This window comes from Astyanax mexicanus, chromosome 2 (genome assembly GCF_023375975.1).
Source record: "Astyanax mexicanus isolate ESR-SI-001 chromosome 2, AstMex3_surface, whole genome shotgun sequence".
Lineage (NCBI taxonomy): Eukaryota > Metazoa > Chordata > Actinopteri > Characiformes > Acestrorhamphidae > Astyanax > Astyanax mexicanus.
In genome coordinates this window covers 27865542-27884786 of record NC_064409.1, presented here as the reverse complement: position 1 = coordinate 27884786, position 19245 = coordinate 27865542, and the positions used below count along the sequence as shown (strand labels likewise).

Here is a 19245-nt window from a genome sequence, read left to right as displayed (position 1 = left end):
AGTGGCGCGGCAAACAACGAAAACACAACGTGTAATCAATCCAGAAGACGCTGGAGCAAATTAATAAATAGTTAAGAAAATTGTAATAGTTATTCTCATGCATGCAACAAAAAACCCTAAAGAATAGTGGAGTATGGCCCGACACACGCAAACAACCATAGTGTTTGTACTTTGGGAATAAACGGCCGCACTGTTCAGCACGTTTTAAATAAATTTTAAGTAAATTTTAAGCACTAAATGTAATTAATTCAATTTATATTAGGACCTCGGGGCAGGTGCTGCAAAAATGTGTATGTGGGGCGCGGATTAAAGGAAGAGGTTTTTTTGCGGAGCGGTAACAGGACAAAAACACCTTAAGAATGATGTCTAAATGACTTTCCTCTAATCTAATATAATTTAACATGGTTTAAGGATATAAAATAATTTCTAAACAAACAAACTTTTTAATATTGAGCTTATGGCCCAAGTGCAAAAACACAAAATCATTTATCATTTAGATTATCTGCCTGAACGCGAGCCCGAACCCGAGCTTGAACGCCAGCCTGACTCAGGCGCTGCATGAACTCGGGCCGGTCGAGAACACCGCTTTCCTCTCAGATTAGGCGGAAGAAAATGGTCTTTTTTTTAATGTAACAAATCACACTGTGATTTTTGTGATATTTCCCCAATTACAGCTCAGCTGCGCGTTTAAAGCTCAACGCATGAATTAATCGGTGCGCTGTGCGCCGCGCGTGCTCGCGGGGGATTTGACGCGTCTGTCAAGCAAGTTAATGGACCGTTTTGGGGGCAGAGATTAAGAAGTACAGCAGGTACATCTCAGATTTGTAGTTTAATGCTCTACTAAATTACTGGCTTTAAAACTGGCTCATGATATGGTCGGTTCTGGCTGGATTTTTTCCTGCCTACAGGCTGCATTTGACGGAAAGCAGCTCCTCAGTCAGACAACAGTGTCAGCATACAAATCGTGTGCGTTTCCTACAGGACAAACCATTTAAAAGTGCAGATAAACTCATTAAAAAATCACACAGTGTCTGTCTGGCTTAAAATACTTTTAATAAGGTACAGCTTTTAAATTAATAAATCAACATTCATTAAAAATCCGTGAGAAGTTCTGTATGCTAAATGACAAGCTAAGCTAATAAGCTAATAACATTTAATAATAACAGAAAAATAGATATGAATTTGGAAAATAACCAACTAAAGTGAGCGCAAAATACAATAATAAATATAATCTAACGAATTTCAAAATATAAATTAGAAATATTGAACTTCAATATTAAATTCAACTTCAGCTACAAAAAACGCAAGGACCGATAGAACATAACGAACAGAAAAAAATAAATTTGAAATTGGAAAAAAAGTTCAAAATGCTAAAAGAAATAAAACCTAACGAATTTCAGAATATAAAATCTAAATATTGCACTGCAGCAGTACAAAAGCCTAAGTGCTTAAACAAACAAACCAAAAAACAGCCTATCACAAATCATTTTTTGAGCCCGACCCAGCTGAGGAAAAGGTGGGAAATCTTTTTTTTTCCGGCTGGGTCTTGGAAAACTTTGTGGTGAATTAAAGGGGCCGAGTTGCAATTTTTGTTTTACTTTAATCAGTTTTTAATCCGTCTTTTTAAAAACAAATATTCCAATATTGGCTGCCAATCAGTGCCCAATATTCTGAGCTCAAAAAACGCTATTCGGGCCAGCCCTACTAATCTAATATAATTTAACATGGTTTAAGAATATAAAATAATTTCTAAACAAACGAAATATTTAATATTGAGCTTATAGCCCAAGTTTTTTTTTCAGTCATGGAAAATTGGAAAAAATTGGAAAAAAGCCCGAGTTCATGCAGCGCCTGAGTCAGGCTGACGTTCAAGCTCGGGTTCTGGCTCGCGTTCATGATTAATTTGTTTTTTTTAAAAACTAATATTGGAATATTCGCTACCAATTACTGCCAAATATCCGGAGCTCAAAAAATGCTATTCGGGCCAGCCCTAATAATTATGGAGATACAGAAAAAAATATTGTGATAAAACTTCCATCACTCCCTTATTCTCTCACTAATAAAAACAAACCTTTAAGTGTGACACAAAGTGATTTGATTTATATCGTGATACATATCGATATCGACTGATATGGAAAACTATATCGTGATAAGATTTTTTCCCATATCGCCCAGCTCTAACTTATCATATAAAAAATTATTTTTATAGTTACTCATGTTATATTAGCCCTATATTAAAATGTGTTTGTTGATCTAAAAAAAATCAAGTTGTTTTAAATCTGCTTAATTGCTGCTCATTAGGGTTCTGTTCAGACCTTCAGGTGCTTTTAATACCGGATTGAAAACACCTGATTGAAGCTTCTGTTATTGAGAGTGGTAACATTTATGGGGTTAAATAATTTTGTCAATCAGGAAATCACATGGCATATGGAATATTAGAAAAAAATATTGTTGTAACTTCAGTTGCATTTGTCTATTATACAAGTCTTTATGTGAGTTACATGGCCACACGATAGGAGAAAAACAATCGCGCATGTTTGTGCAGACTATGTGGTTCACACTGTTTGGGCATGTATGTCAGGTTGATGTAAAGGTGTTTTAAAGTTGTCCTTCTGCTAAAATCCACTTTCCCTTGTTCTTTGTGAAATACAATAGGTCTCTCAGAGTTGTATATGCATGCTGCACATTAAACTGTTTCTCAACTTCTATCCAGTAAAAGAAAATATTCAGAAAAACAAGTTAATTGTTCCAACTGCCTCTCTATTTTCTGGACCTGGACTATCCGCCTCTGTGTGTTTTATATAGGTTTGTTTAGGATCTCCAGTGGATTTCACGTTTTACGGAGACTGTGGCTGAATTGCACTTAGCAGCAGTGATGTCAGTAACGCTTTACTTAGTAACGTGTTACTCTAATCTGACCCTTTTTTTTAGTAACGAGTAATCTAACGAGTTACTATTTCCAGTAATCAGATTAAAGTTACTTAAAGTTACTTATCCAAGTGTGGATCCAAGTAACTGTGCGTTACTCTCTCTCTCTCTCCACCTCACACTCACACACAGACACACACACACCGCTCCCTTTCCCGTCACCTTTACAATCCTCCCCTGTCTCTCTCTCGCGCTCGGCGTGTCTTTAGTTTCCGCCTGTTCTCATTTTTCCGCCAGTTCTCGGGCTCCCTATCTCTTTATAAAGGCGGGTTTTCCCGGCCGCGTCCCAATTCACTAGTCAGGGCAGCAGTCTGCACAGCCACAGAGCGCGTATACTGTAAAGACAAGAAAAGTTCTGACCCTTTAAATGAACGCTGTCAAAATTAAATACTTTTCAGTAGTTTACTGGTTTGGGTCCGCACTGGACAACGTCTGGGTCCGGACCTCCGCATATATGTGATCCCTGGCCTAGACCATATACATGGCTTTGTTTTATGAAACCACTCTTTGCTGCCCTGCAGAGAACAACAGGTTCAATGTTAAGATTTACAGTGTTAAAAATTTCAGGTCAAGAAAGGCTTTCTTTATTTTTCTTTTTTATAAAAACAAGTATTTATATTAAGTGAAATCAAGAAAGACCATATTTTATTTTTTATAAAAAAAAAAAAATTATGTTAAGTTAATTCAAGAGAAATTGTCTTTTATTTTTATTAAAAAAAACGTATTTTTTCAGGAAATAGTTCAACTTTAAATGTCTAGAGATACATTGTTGCTGTTAAAATTGCATTTTCCAATAAAGGGAGTATTGGCAAAACTGGTTATATTTTTTATGTTAAGGCGGCGCCGCGGCGGGAGGTGGTGTCTGCAGCTGCTGAAAGTAACTAATAAAGTAACTTGTACAGTAACTTAGTTACTTTTAAAATCAAGTAATCCATAAAGTAACTAAGTTACTTTTTAAAGGAGTAATCAGTAATCGGATTACTTTTTCAAAGTAACTATACCATCACTGCTTAGCAGGGCATTAAACATGTTGTTAAGTAACATATGACATTGCAAAGCCAGTTATTAGTGATAAATGTCTTTATTTCAAAACGTTTCTAACTGTTGTCCATCTCGCTGCCTTGCAGTGCGGTTAGCCAATCAGAGGCAATATGTTTGCATGTATGAATAAGCGTGAGCAAGAGCCAAAATCCTATAGTATAAGCACCTGAGTGGCTCCCCTACTGAGAATACTCTGCATGACCGTCAAAACTAGAGCTTGATCCATTAGTACATCTAGGCTTTGTGTTTCTAATGGTGGTGTGACCAGGGAATTCTGGAAAGAAATGGTAAGATTGTGGTGAAGACTTGTAGTTTCAGGGATGAACAGCAGGTCAGTCAAGCTAAAGTTGAGTTTTAGGTATTGAGCTGCAAATGACATGTTATATAATGTGTTCTGTTCAATATGTGAATTAACAGCTATTTAACTAGAAAATAGTCAAATTAATCAGCTTGCTAACTTCACATTGTAACCATGAGTTAAGCATTTTCTTCTGGTCACCTCATGTAGCATTACCTCCAGTGATCACTAAATAGCATATAAGTATTTATCTTGAAGTTGTACAGTACTGTCATATTTATTTATTTAGTTATCATAAGACAGTATTTTATTTTAGATGCAACAGATACAGAATAAATATTGACATCAGGGTTGTTGTGCAATAATTAAAATACATACAATTAAAAGATTGAGGAGTTACTTGTGCAGTCACAATTCAACAGTTGCAATACTGTGGGGAAACGCCATTCAACGCAAGTAAAAACTGTGTCAGAAGGAGGAATTGAAAGGATAATTAAAGTGTCGTTGGTGTATCAGTGGTAAGAAAACCTATAAGAGGATATTACATTTTTACCAGACAGTGAGTGAAAATAAAATTAGGCCGAGCCTTGTGGCACACCAGTGCAGAGCATGCAAGGAGCAGATGTTTTTCCCTGTCATGTTCGTTGTTAATATTATCTAGGTATGATTCAAACCACTACCTTGCAGAACCAGTGATTCCAACACTGGTTGAAAGCTGCAAAGGGGTCGAGGTTGATTAAGGGGTGGGTGAGGTGGAAGAAGACTAAGCTAGTGTATCAAGGTCATTTTTCTTTTTTTCTTTTACAGGTTAAATAGTGTGTTTTGAGAATTTTAATGCAATCAACTTAATTCCTGATAAAATTTTAAATTGTTTTAGAAAGGAAAAAAAAGCCTGTTAAAATAATATTATAACTGTGAATATTCATAACCCTATTATCTAGAGCTGCAGCAATTATTTAACATAATCGCTATCAACTACAAAAATGTGTTAATGTGGAAAAGGGGTGTGCCATATCATATCGTACTCAGTAATATCGGCAACATTTGTAAATATCATGAATTATTCTGTTACAATCTGATAAAACTATTGTATTTTTATATCTCAGTTAGGGGTGTGTCATATCATATCGTATGCCAGGGGTTGCCAATATGCGTTAGAGGTTGTTTGAATAGTGATTGTTTGAACTATAATGGGGGGGAAAGTCAGATTTTGTGTTCAATCCTCCAATGTCTCTCTGTCATGCTTGGTGGGACTTTTAGTTTCCAGCTGTTTTAGTTTTTCCGCTCGTTCTTGGGCTCCCTATCTCTTAAACGTTGTTTTTTCCTGTTTTTTCCAATACAGTAGCTGGGGCAGTGGTAGTGTATTGGACCGCGCCCCTGAAGTCTTAACATTTTTCCATAAACTTGAAAATGGGCATTGAAAGTGCTTAAAAATGCTTGAATTTTACCTTGTAATAGGTGTATGAACTCTGTTAACATTACCCGCTAACCATGCTTAGCACAAGTAGGCCCTTTTGCCATTCAGATGTTAGTATATGGAACTGTAGCCTGCGTGTTTACCAAGGTAAAACAAGCTTTGTTTTACCTATTAGGGCAAGATAATATTGCCCTGGCTTACCAGAACACTCAGGTTGTAGCGCTGTCTGGCTAGCCTTAGTGGAAATCTGAAACACTTACTAACCCAAACAAACAGTTTTCAGGAGAAATCTGTGTAGATTATCATTTAGTGCTAGTTTGCTTGCTTAAATGTACATTCATTTTCAGACAGACTTTGTTTTTAAAAAAGTTGTGCACACACATTTTAAGACCATTTGTTGTGCACCTTATAAATGAGAGAGACAGAGAGGGAGAGAGAGACTATCGTATTTTAAATTCCTTTCATTTTCTCAAAAATTGTCAGTGCACCTTTTAATCCAGTGCATCTTATGTATGAATTTTACCAGTCAAGTTGTAAGGAGCAGTAAAGGCACTCTGCGGAGGTAAAGCGTTATTCAGGAGTTTTAGTTGAGTTCTCCAGTACCTGCAGTGGCCTGCAGCCTGCTCTTAACCCTGGTTAGCACTGCTGGAGCAGCATTAGCATTACAGCCTTAGTGCTGGAGAAATTCGATAATCTAAGCTTAATGTAAATAAATCAAAGCGCTTTACTTACCCAAATACACAGTTTTCAGGAGAATATTCTGTGTATTTACTTTAAAAGAAAGTATTTTTTTATTACAGTTTTGTTTAATTAGCTTAAGTTTACTTAACTTAGTTAGCTACCCCCCTGCTTTAATAACCACAGTATCAATGTGCTTGATTGGCCTGCAAACTTGCCTGACCTAAATACCACAGTGAATGTGGTATTGTCAAAAGGAAGAACAGAAACACCAGACCTAATAATATAGATAAACTGAAGGCCCCTATCAAAGTAACCTGGGATTCCATTACACGTCAGTAGTGCCACAGGCTGATTGCATCCATGCAATGCTGCATTAATGCTGTAGTTTATACAAAAGTGACTTCAGAAATTAGTTACGCTTAAGTACAATAAAAATATTCTGAGGTAGCTGAGACACAGGCAGGCATAACAGTTTTAAAAACATCCACTCTTGGATAAAAGATAAACAAATTACCAGTTTTTTTGGCAGCTTCACTTCATCTTCTGGAGGGAATTCAGACATATAGTCCACAATTACTGGCCAAGCAACACAATCATCGATACAATGTAAAGATACAATGTAAAGTAGACTGTGTAAAGCTTGTATAACAGTGTAAATCTAACTCAACACACAGCCATTAATGGCTTAACCATTGAAAACACCACATGAGTGCACCCCTAAATGAAAACGCCAAATTGTGCCGAAAGTGTAAATATTTTGTGTAACTACTATCCAACACTACTTTAATTTTTTTTGGGTATGAAATTCACCAGAGCTACACTGGTTACTACTAGAATCCTGTTCCACTACTCCATGATGACATCAAGGAACTGGGGAATATTAAAGTGTCCTCACAATAACCCTGGTTTGGTAGAAACGTTCTGAAGCACAGTTCTGCCCCCCAACCCCCCCCCCCCCCCCTCACTCCCCCACTGGCCAGCACTCTCTCACACTGTGTTTAAACAATCCATGCCCAAGCACGCGGACTCGAAAAACATTTTGTTGCCTCCTTGGTTTAAGCCTGATTATTTTATCGCATCATTTATTGCATCATTCCACTTGTCACAACACTGTTGGATCTTTGGTATCCACGAGCTGGAAGGTATTTGACCGAATATATGTGTGTTGTTTACAGCTGTATGCTCTTCTCATCTTGTTCCATTCTTGGACACGGATAGCGCAGACACTGCATGCGTAACAGTTCAAGTGAACTGTGCTCTGGCCCACCTCTCCAAGCAGAACAGTCTACCTTGCTTTGGGAGGTAACTGTGCATGGGTATGGCACAGATTGCCTAGTGCAAGTAAACCCTTACACACTCTGTCCACCTCCACCATCTGCTTTAGGATGCCCCACAGGTCCTTAGTTGGGTTTAGGTTTGGAGTCTGGATTCTGGTTCAGTCAATCACCTTTAGCTTCTTCTCCAGTCATCATGGAGGTGTGTTTGAGGTCACTATTATGTTGGAAAACTGTTATGCCGCCCAGTTCCTGGAGGTAGGAGATCAGGCAGAGTTGATGCAGTGCATTGTGTGGAATTAACTTTTTTGATCAAACCCTGGTGAGGCCTTTTCTGAGTGGATTCCATTCTGGAAAACTGCTGGATGGTCTTGGTCATTGAGCAGTATCTCAATTTTAGGGTATTGGCTATTTCAGAAACATAATTGTGAATGGGAAGCAGAATTCTAACAGCCTCCATTCACACACATGACACACATTTTCACTTAAGTGTGTACCGTATTTTTCGGGCTATAAGGCGCACTTAAAATACTTATTTTTTCCCAAAAATCGTCATTGCGCCTTATAATGCAGTGCGCCTTGTGTATGGATTTTGCTTGTGTTTACTGACCTCGATTTTTATGTGGTACACGGCGCTCTGTTGTGCAGAATTCCTCACCCACGCCAGAAAAAGATCCCCCTCTTGGGCTAGCGCGCGGTTACCTTTGACTGCCGTACTGCCTCTCGGCTGTGGTTCAGGGTAGCTAGTTTCCACTGTAGCTCCGTGGCCAGAACAAGGTGCCGGTAAACTTTCCTTTCCACCCGTTCTGGGGTAATAGCACAAACTGTTTCTTTTTAGCGCCCACTTCTAAGTAAAGTTAACCTCTTAACACGCGCTGGCCCACCGGCGGGCCAGAAATATTTAATATTTCATAACTGGCTGTGTTTCTGAATAGTTATGAACAGTTACAGGTTCAATATAGACATCCAATATACCATTTTAAAGCTTAGAATCTCTGCTTTTGAGCTATTTAGCCTATTTAGCGGAATATCCTTTCAGAAAATAAACATTTAGGGCGAAATATGCCTTGGTTATGATTTTAATAATTCATAACTCTCATATTTGCGTTTATCGTTCGTCCATATTTCATCGAATGCGGTCATGTCATACACCATTCGAACCGTCTGGCTCTCCGGATTCCAGAACTGTGCTTTTACTGTAGGATGTATGTTTCATGAATTAGAGCTGCGTCAGAGCGCATGTTTCCAGTAATAAAAGGCTCTCCTTTTGTCCTGGGGTAACCTCCGGTCACTGCCGCCACCCCCCGAACACACACCCGCGCTCAGCCACAGGTCCTACCTTCAAAACGCGTCCAGACTAAAGAGAATCCATCAATCCAGTCTCCTGTAATCCACAGTTATATCCAAACAGCGCTGGAAATCACTTCATCCAGAAATGAAACTTATCCAATCTTTATCTCTGTTTTAAAATAAAATTAAAATTTTATTCACCGAATTCGGCACAACACGCTATTATAGTCAGAAGCCTCGCGGAGTAATGCGGTACTTGCTGTGCTTCAACATAATATTATGGTCTGTCGGAGCGTTGCGGCTACCGTTGTCAGGAGCGTCGCGGAGTAATACCTACTTGCTGTGCTTCAACATAATATTATGGTCTGTCGGAGCGTTGCGGCTACCGTTGTCAGGAGCGTCGCGGAGTAATACGTACTTGCTGTGCTTGTTGATTTATTGCTCAGAGATGTTGTTATTTTTCACAGATATTGTGAAGGATTTATTGCTCAGAGTTATTGTTACTGATATAAATAAAGTTTCATTTAGTGCGCCTTATAATCCAGTGCGCCTTGTGTATGGACTAACACTAAAAATAGACCGTTCACTCATCGTGCGCCTTATAATACGGTGCGCCTTATAGTCCGAAAAATACGGTACTCACATTTTTTACCAGCTGCAACATACAGAACATTTTATGCTTGTATATTCTGTTTGTACCCCATTTTTAAATATATGCAAATATTCACAACGCAATTCACAGCTAGCTAAATAAAACAAAATTAACAATCGATTTTTAAATATTGAAATAATTTTTAGATAAATAAAAAATAGCAGGGCTAAAACTGTATAAAGATATTCGCATTATCTTAATTACTGGTTGGATTATTAGTGCAGTGTACCAACAACTTATGGCAAGCAACATGACGGGCATTCAAAACATGGATTATATTTAAATGTGTTTATTTAGTCATCTGTTCTTTTTTGACATCTAACTGATATATTTCAAGAAATTGAAATAAAGTTCACTTCCTGTAAAGGGATTTATTTTGAAATCAGTTCCGCTACACGCTCTTGCCATTATGTTTGGCTATGTGTTCTTTAGGAAACAGTGCAGGGGCTCGTTTGACCAACCATTTAAAAGTGGGGGCTGGTATTTTGTCTTCATTACGATACTACAATACTACAATCTCCTGGTTTTAAATGCACTGTTGTGAGTGAACAGACTCATCCATGTAGCTTGTTTAACTGGTAAGGTAACATTAGCTAATTTTGCAATCCCCAAAGCAAATGGTAATTGGGGTGTTTGTTTTGACTTGATTAAAAAATGTTTGTGTGCCTAATTAAATTTTTTATTAAAAACTATTCATTCTGCCCTAGTAAAGGAACAATTCAAATAAAAATATTGAAAGCCCAGCATTGCTCTGACAATTCCCAAAATAGAGATTTGATCTTCCTTATTTACTTTCCTGTGTCTTAGTTATATTTTTTGCTCTGTATTATTTTTGAGCATGTTTATGTTTATTAGGGATGCGTAGATACCATTTTTTCCCCAAGCAAGTATGAATATGTGTAATTTTATACTTGCTGATACGAATAACTACTTATAATTATTCAGTCTGGAGCATTATGTAATGTAACATTATGTAATGCAACATTTTCAAGCTGTTTTTTATTATTATATTATATTATTTATATTAACTATAATAATTAATCATTATTTATTTTTTATATAAAGCCTTTTTAGCTGCTTTTTTTATTAATGCGGATACTTCGCATTGAATGTATGAACTCTTTCTTCGTGCTAGGGATGGTTTGTTGAGCTAACCTCTGTCGCTCATTCTCTCACTCGTGCCATCTCCCGTGCTGTGCTAGATAGACTACATCGGTTGTTGGTTTTAGAGTCCTTTCGCGATTCACTTATGATAATGCATCCTGCAAGCTGATATCATTCAGAGATATTTTCTTCAGGGGACAGCATTGATGTTAGTTGGTGTTTTTGTATCTGAAGACTGTAGGGACATTATGCATCATTCTTCATTCTTAGTAAAGAATTGCCAAAATACAGTACCACTTTGAATCTTGATTATTAGTGCATGCATCTTATTTTCCACAGAGATTTTTCTGTAACAAACACAGTAGGCAGAAGGCTGACATTTATTTTTGCATATACAGTTCCTTTCATAATGTTTTTGATCTTTTATATGTAATATGGAAATGTGGAAATCTGTTTAAACTGTTTACCACTGCCAACAGCTGAGATAAACCTATGGCAGAGCAGTGGTTAATTACTTTCAGTTGCCCTTAAATCCTCTAACATTTATTATGATTAATCTTACTGTTTGACATTGAATTGACCTTAACTTTGAAATTCAGCATTGAGAGTAAACATGAAGTCACAATCCTGAGTGGACTTAATGAGTTTGTAGTGAAGTTTTATGGACCACAAGGAAGTAAGTATGACATCCTCTTCGCAAATATGTGCAAAAAGAAATATATGTTGATTTTATGTTTCTGAAGAGTTGAGTTGTTTTTGTTGTTGTTTTTTTGTAAACCTAAACCTATTAATTTGTGATCAAATGGTGCAACAACAGGAAATGTAGTACAGTTGTGTTCAGTATTGTTCAGTCTATGTAATGCGTAACCGTCTGTGGGCACGATTTGTTTGTGTTTTCTACCTTATTTCTCTCATTATTTTGAGGACACTTAAGAATGTAGCAAATTTGGCCCAAAATAAGCAACCAGATTGGTCCAAAGCAGTGTTAAATTTTGCCATCAAATTTTGATTTAGTTTTAGTCATAATTAAGTAATCTGAAATGTTTTTAGTTTTGTTCGACTAAAAATCATAATATAGTCGACTAAAACTACAGTCAATTTAACAGTTTTTGAGTTAAACCGGACAGGAAAATGCGATCTGCTTGGTTATAAGCACTCTGTGTATTAAAATAGTTATATAGCTGCTCTGCTTGAAGCTGCACTGTAAGCTCTGGATTATCGGCCATTTTAGTCAAAATGATGGAAATCTAAGCCTACTGTATGTAAACAGAAGTGCTTTACTTACCCAAATAAACGGTTTTCAGGAGAGGAATCTGTAAAGATTAAAGTCCAGCGCTAATTTTAACTGAAAGAAAATGATTTTAAAAGAATTACAGTTTTGGAGGGCGGTGAAGTAAATTACGGAATTACTAGGTAGGATGGAGATTTTGTGCTTGTGTGCTCCCTCTACAGTGGCGGAGTGTAATAAACTTTAACAGCACTGTGGTAAAAGCTCCCCCTCTGCTTCTCCCGGAACAAATTTCATTGTGTTTCAAAACGGAAATGCCTTAGGCTACATATTTTTAATTTACACCTGTATAGTGGATCGTCGTGTCATATCATAAGTTATGATTGTTGTGAATGGAGATACGTTAGATTTTTTTTGTGAACCAATCTGAACTGCATCATTAATTTTTCCCTGTCAGCATGAAATGTTTACTTTATTGTAAACACGACTGAAACAAGACATTTCTTCTGTGTCTACAACTAATAAAACAGTTTGTTTACAGAGTAGCACTGTTATCCCTCACCACAAAACAAGCACAACATGAAATTATACTAAAACAAAAACACAGTATTAGTAAAAGCTTTTACAAGAACCAGACTAAAATTTATATTTCAGTTTGACCCAATATACTTTAAGCTAAGCTTACAAAACCTGGATCAGATAAATTTATGTAAATACTACCTTACTATAACCATCGTATATATCCACAAACAACACAACTCTAAACAACAACACCCAGACTACAACACTATGAAGTAACGTTATGAATATGAAGCTAGCAAGTCTATCTCAGCTAAAGACCAGAGCAACAAAATAAGACGTTACTTACTTGTCCAACAAGAAGCCAGACGGCTTGGCATATGTTTATCGTCTCTTAGCTCACGCTAACGAGTGAAAGAGATTCTTATATTTGTTCTTGTCCGCTCTCTAGGCCGATTAGACTCGCTTTCTCTCTTTCTGGCTATTACAGACATATTCTGTCTCTTTTCAGCTTCTACCGTAGTGTCTGTATCAGTGTTAATTTTGTTGAGGAATAATTTTCTTGATTATTTTTTTTTTATACGGAAACAAGACGATAACTAAATAATAAAACACAAAATAATAAAAACGAGACGAAAATATCTGGCAGGAACAACCTCCAACCAGAACTGATTTACCTGGGGAACAGACTCGCCTGTGAACTGTCGTTACTTGTGGGGCTCGACTGGAAGAGGATTCAGAGAAGAGACCATATATTTCTCCTTTAACGTTGCAAACAAAAAAACATGAAAATGTGTAAAGCATGCAGGGTGACTCCATCTCTCCATCGGTAAAAACACCACAAATCTTTCATACAAGTCACTCAGATCTACATGCAAAGATCAACATTTTAATGCTAATGTTATTTCACGAGCTGATGGTGTGTTTACTCGGATAAGCACTAAAAGACACCACTGCTGTTCTGTAAAGTTAATGTTACTGATACAGAACTCACTTATTAAGATAAGATCCTCTGTTTAGTAACACAGTGGGAAAACTTAAAACAGGACAGCAGGATCAGGTCAGAAAAAAAAACATAAGTAACGACAGTTCACAGGCGAGTCTGTCCTCCCGGGTTTTGTATCTGATCGTACTACAGCAACAGAGACAGGTTCTGATTGGATGACTACCCTGCTTGTACCGCCTCCCCACCTACGTTAAAGTAGTAGTGATTTGATCTCTTCCTAACTGGTCCCTACCTTTCACAAAATTAAATCAGTTCTCTCCCTGCCAAGTCATCCCTGCGAAACATTTTTGTCTTTTTTATTCGTTGGCGAAAATGTCAGTTAATTTCGTCATCGTTTTTATTATTTTATGCTGTTTTTATTTAGTTATTGTCTCGTTTTCGTCTTGAAAAAAAGGTTCGTTGACGTAAACTATGACGAAAATTATTCAACAAAATTAACACTGGTACTTTCTTTATAAATTTTTCCATGTGTTTTTTTATGTTATTTGTAAATATACATATGTTGGACATCATTTAATTTATATTTAATAAATACAGTTTGAGAGAATATAAAGCATGTAATGAAACAGTCATGTAGGTAGCCTTAAAATAAAATGTTAGCCTTAAATTATTTCTTTGAGCAAATATTTTGTAACACTTTACTGAAGGGTACTACTAAGAAGGTTACATGTAACTCGTCCTGTCACAATAAGATTTTTTTCTGTGGATGATATATCATCTCAGAAATGAGTGCGATAAACAGCATTTAAAACATAATAAAATACAGTAGCATAAAAAGGAAGTAATACTCTTTTTAAAAACAATATTTTAATAAATCATATTTTGGAGAACATAGTGTTTTCTATTGCAGTTCACAGACTTGCAGGTGTTGATGTGTTGATCATTGCCATGACCACATAAAATACTGTTCACTGTTATGCTTGTGAACAAACATAAAATGAACACAGTAAACAGTATTACAATAATTAATTATTACTGCAGGCATGTTTAATTTTGCGATATGTCAATAACGTAATTAACGTGATGAAACACTGTTGATGAAAATACTGTTGCATCCCCTTTAAACTAGGGATTTTATTGAACTGTTCGGTTTGGCCTGTTCAGTTCGATACACTCAGATGGACCGCTGTATTTTGGTGCATGCATTAACAGAGCGAATGAATGCTCTGGTAATGGCCAGGGGGATGGGGCTGCTGAGTGTGTGCTGTTGGGGGGGCTGCGGTTGATAGTTGATAGTGAGTGCTCCTCCTTCTCCACCCTACCCCCCACCCCCCAGTACGCGCTCAGCAGATGAGGCGCCGTTAATCCACTGTTTGGGACCATTTTGGCTTCAGCGTTGAATTTGATAAACAAGGCAAAAAGCTCTGTAATATCAGTTGCCTGTTTTTGACTAATGGTAAGAATAAGTGTTCCTTTTTTATAATAGATATTGTGATTTTAATTCATCTGGGCCTTTTTTCTATTTAATATTGGCTCTGCAAGTGTGTATAGGAGCACCTTGTTAATTTGAAATAGAAAGGGCTAAAAACGTACTGCATGTTGGAGCTAGATAATATTGCACTTTCTGCCCAAGCCCGACCCAACCCAACCCATAATGTGTCATTATGATCCCGAGCCCGACCCACCCTATAAACTGTCTGTTTTCGGGCCGTTTGAATGAGCGAAATCTGTTCAGAATGATGTTAATGAACACTGCAACACTGAAGGAGAGCAGAAATATTATTTAATAAATACCGCTAAACACAGTGCTGCAAGTCCAGCGCAGACAAGCTCACGTGCGCCCAGAGCTGCGTGATTATAACATTCTAACGGGTGAATTTTTTTAAACAGTTTGATTTGTTACTTAAAGTTATAATAGTTTTGAATGTTTCATTATAGTTCAATTAGGGTTCAAGCACAAAAGGAAGATTTTTCTTCTTATTAGGGGTCTGAGCACGCAGTGCTAGGAACACTATTGTAATTGTTCTGATTATTATTAATAGGGGTCCGAGCATGCAGTGCTAGGAACACTATTGTAATTGTTCTGATTATTATTATTATTATTATATTCTGAGCATGCAGTGCTAGGAACCCTATTGTAATTGTTCTGATTATTATTATTATTATTATATTCCGAGCACGCAGTGCTAGGAACACTATTGTATTTGTTCTGATTTTTATTATTATTCTTATTCTTTTTCTGCCATAAAACTGATCACACAGCCTAAACCGTAAGTCCTAGAGGCATGAAACGTAGTCATCTGGTAGTACTCCCTCCCGCTACTCAGGCGCTCGAAATTAGCTCGATCGGCCTCAAGGGGGCGCATGGAAACATAAAAATCTCATAAAAATGTCATAAAAATCTCGTAAACAAAAATTTTCACATTTTTTAAACCCTTTTTTTTCTTGTTCCTTGAGTCATGACAAATCAAAAAGGTCAATTGAACCACTAGGCTCTGCCTACTCAGATTTTGTGCTAATTAGCATAATATTTAAAACCTACTTTTGAGAACTTGTTTCAGAGCTTTAGGTGAAAAATTCAGGAGAGGCTCATTGTCAATAATTATATTTAAAATATAGAGATTTGCATGCCAATTAGCTATAAAATGCAAATGAACACACCAATAAAATAAAATAAAAATCTTATTTAATTAAAAAATCTATAACTCAAGAACACATATTCCAAAAAATCTGAAACTTCACAGATGGGTTAAGAAATAGACTCTGAGGTTGCCTGTAAAGTTTCGTTTGAGTAGTCCAATAGGAGGCGGTATAATTATGATGTAAACTTTCTTGTAGATTTCTCCGTACATGCTATCAAGCTCAAATTTGGTATGCAGAGTCCCATATGGAACCTACAAGTGTACTAAAAGGGCATCCTGATAAATCAAAATTTCTGGGACCTATTAGCCAATCACATTTCAGCTGGGTTTTGACAGGCTAAACATTCACCAATCATTATATGTATACACCATAGGTATCTAGGGGGACCTTCTATTACCCTGTAAAGTTTTAAAAGGATAGACCTCTAGGGGGCGCTATAACAGAAAATCAAGAATATCTCACTGTACATGTCACCTGGACATGTAATTATTTTGCAGTTTTATGTACTGCTGTAGCCTTAACAACTTTGCAATTACATGTCTTTACCAAAAATGCTTTCTTTTTCTTCAGTGGCCTGCTGTTTAAAAATCAGAGTTTGCGAACTTGTCCTAGGAATTTTTACCGATCCCGTTAAAAATGGTCTTGTTGTAATCGGACGACCGTGTAGGTAAATAATTATATTTAAAAACTTGACTTTTTGAAAATTTGTGGCATCAGTACTTTGGTCAGAATGTCCCATGGTAGGTTTTTATGAATTACATGGCTAAATGTCAAGAACCCTTTGATCTGTCAACCCACAAATTTAGACATATATATATATATATATATATATATATATATATATATATATATATATATATATATATATATATATAGTGATAGTATGAGCTTGATTACCAATTGTGAGCCAAACTGGAAATTTTTCCCTCTACAATGGCCAAATAGCAACAGTGATTTTACAGGCCTGAAGCATTTATTATCGCATTTTTCAGGCCTAAATGGACACAAGACAAGAACCTTTGATCCCATCAATACACAAACTTACAGACATATATATAGTGATAATATCTTTGGTCTTGGCCTCTGTGCCCTCTGCTGCTTGGACCCTGTAAATCGCCACTTGCGGCTATATTTATTCTTATTCTTTTTCTGCCATAGAAGTGATTGGGCAGAAGAAACCGTAATGCCTACAGGGCTGAGACTTGGTCATATGGTAGTACTTTACACCGCTACTTAGATTCAAAAGATGAGCCCGAACGGCCTCATGGGGGCGCTATGGCGATGGTAAACACTCCCACGCCCTGATAGCTAGATGAAAAATTATTTCGTTATATCATTCCTTGGATTATGGTTTATCGCCCACTTAAATTTATTGCTATTTAGCATAATATGCAAAACCTACTTTTGAGAATTTGTCCTAGGGTCATTGACCAATCCTGACATATGTGGTATATATATATATGTCAAACAACTCAGCAGAGTCCCAACCTCAATAATTATTAAAAAAAATTGAAATTTGTAAACAATATGGCCGCCATATGCAGCTGTAACTTTTGAATGCTAATGCCACTTTAGGTCTTTGATTCTAACATGATTCTAAGGTAGACTGTCAATCTGTGTAGACATATGCCCCCAGGGGGCGGAGCCAATGCTAAAAATCTGTTTCTCAGGAACTGTACAAGCTATCAAGCTTTCGTTTGGCATGTATCATCTGTGGCCTATGTCCTAATGGCATACCAAAGGGAAATTTGATATGTAAATTTTTGTGGTCGCTATTAGCCAATCAGGTTCTAGCAAGCTTTTGACAGGCTAAACAATCAGGACGATACTTATACTGTCCATGTATATGATGGTCCTCTATCACCCATTAAAATCTTGCATTGTTTGGCCTTTAGGGGGCGCTAGAGCTAGTCCCTGGATATTCAACCAATCAAAACAAATTTGGTCTTGATGCAATCTTGAGACCCTATAGGTAAATAACTATCGAAAAAATCTTGACATTTTACTATTTGTGGCCCATAAACCTTGATTAAACAGGTACGTGAAAGCCTATTCAGAGTTATTTGGCCAAAACTCTGTTGAAGTTTTAAACATGTGAAAACTGTTAAACCCACTAACTAACAATGACATTTCAAGCACATCTGCCAAGTATGAGCCAAATAAGTCTTCAGTTGGCTCTACAGTGACAAATTAACTATTTTCAATTTATTCTATTTATCGCTATTTTCAAACCTAAATGGACAGAAGACATGAACCTTTGACCCTATCAATACACAAATTTATACACATATATAGACTGATATATGTATATATATGTATAATTTTCAGCCAAATCGGACATGTATTCCCTCTACAACGCCTAGAAATCTACAGTGATTTTGCAGGCCGAAAGCCTATTATCGCTTTTTTCAAACCTAAATGGACAGAAAACAGGAACCTTTGACCCTATCGACACACAAATTTACATACATATATAGACTGATATTGTGATCTTGAATGCCTTTGAGCCAAATCGGATATTTTTTGCCTCTAATATGGCCAAAAAGCAACACTGACTTTGCAGGCCCCAATCCAAAGTTATCGCTTTTTTCAAACCTAAATGGACAGTCAGGAATCTTTGACCCTATCAACACACAAATTTACATATATATATATATATACCGTTTTTTGCAAATTTGCATAATATGCAAAACCTACTTTTGAGAACTTGTCCTTGGTTTGTTGACTAATGTTTGGTGTCAAACAGTTCAGTGGAGCTTACTCCTCAATAATTATTTAAGAAGTATTTAAATTTGTAAACAATATGGCCGCCATATGCAAACTAGACCTACCATGGTGCATCAAAATTTCAAAACACTTACAACTTTTGAATGCTTAATCTGACATTAATACCACTTTAGTCTTTTGATCATAACATGATTCTCAGATACCCTGTTAATTTATGTAGACATTAATTACAGGGGGCGGAGCCAAAGCTCTTGAACCATACAAGATATCAATCTTAGCCATGGCATGTATCATCTCTTGCCCATGCACTAATGGTACTTACTATTAGCCAATCACTTTCCAGCAAGCTTTTGACAGGCTGAATGTTAATCTGGTTAAAATTTATCCACTATATGTGGGTTATTTATATGTGGCCTTTTAATGCCTCACAACTAGGCTCTCATCAGGATTAATGTGGTTTGTATTTTTCAATTTAAGGACTGGTGTTGTTTCACCAA

The 19245-nt window shown here is 36.7% G+C and overlaps 1 protein-coding gene across 2 annotated transcripts in view; it reads left to right on the top strand.

The window, feature by feature from the left end:
* Nucleotides 1-19245, top strand: part of ube2h (ubiquitin-conjugating enzyme E2H (UBC8 homolog, yeast)) — a 134005-nt gene that overhangs the window by 5033 nt on the left and 109727 nt on the right. For both annotated transcript variants that reach the window (XM_049475095.1, XM_049475094.1), the window contains exon 2: nt 11285-11361. In XM_049475095.1, the coding sequence (XP_049331052.1) occupies nt 11285-11361 (77 nt within the window). The remainder of the gene's footprint in view (nt 1-11284; nt 11362-19245) is intronic.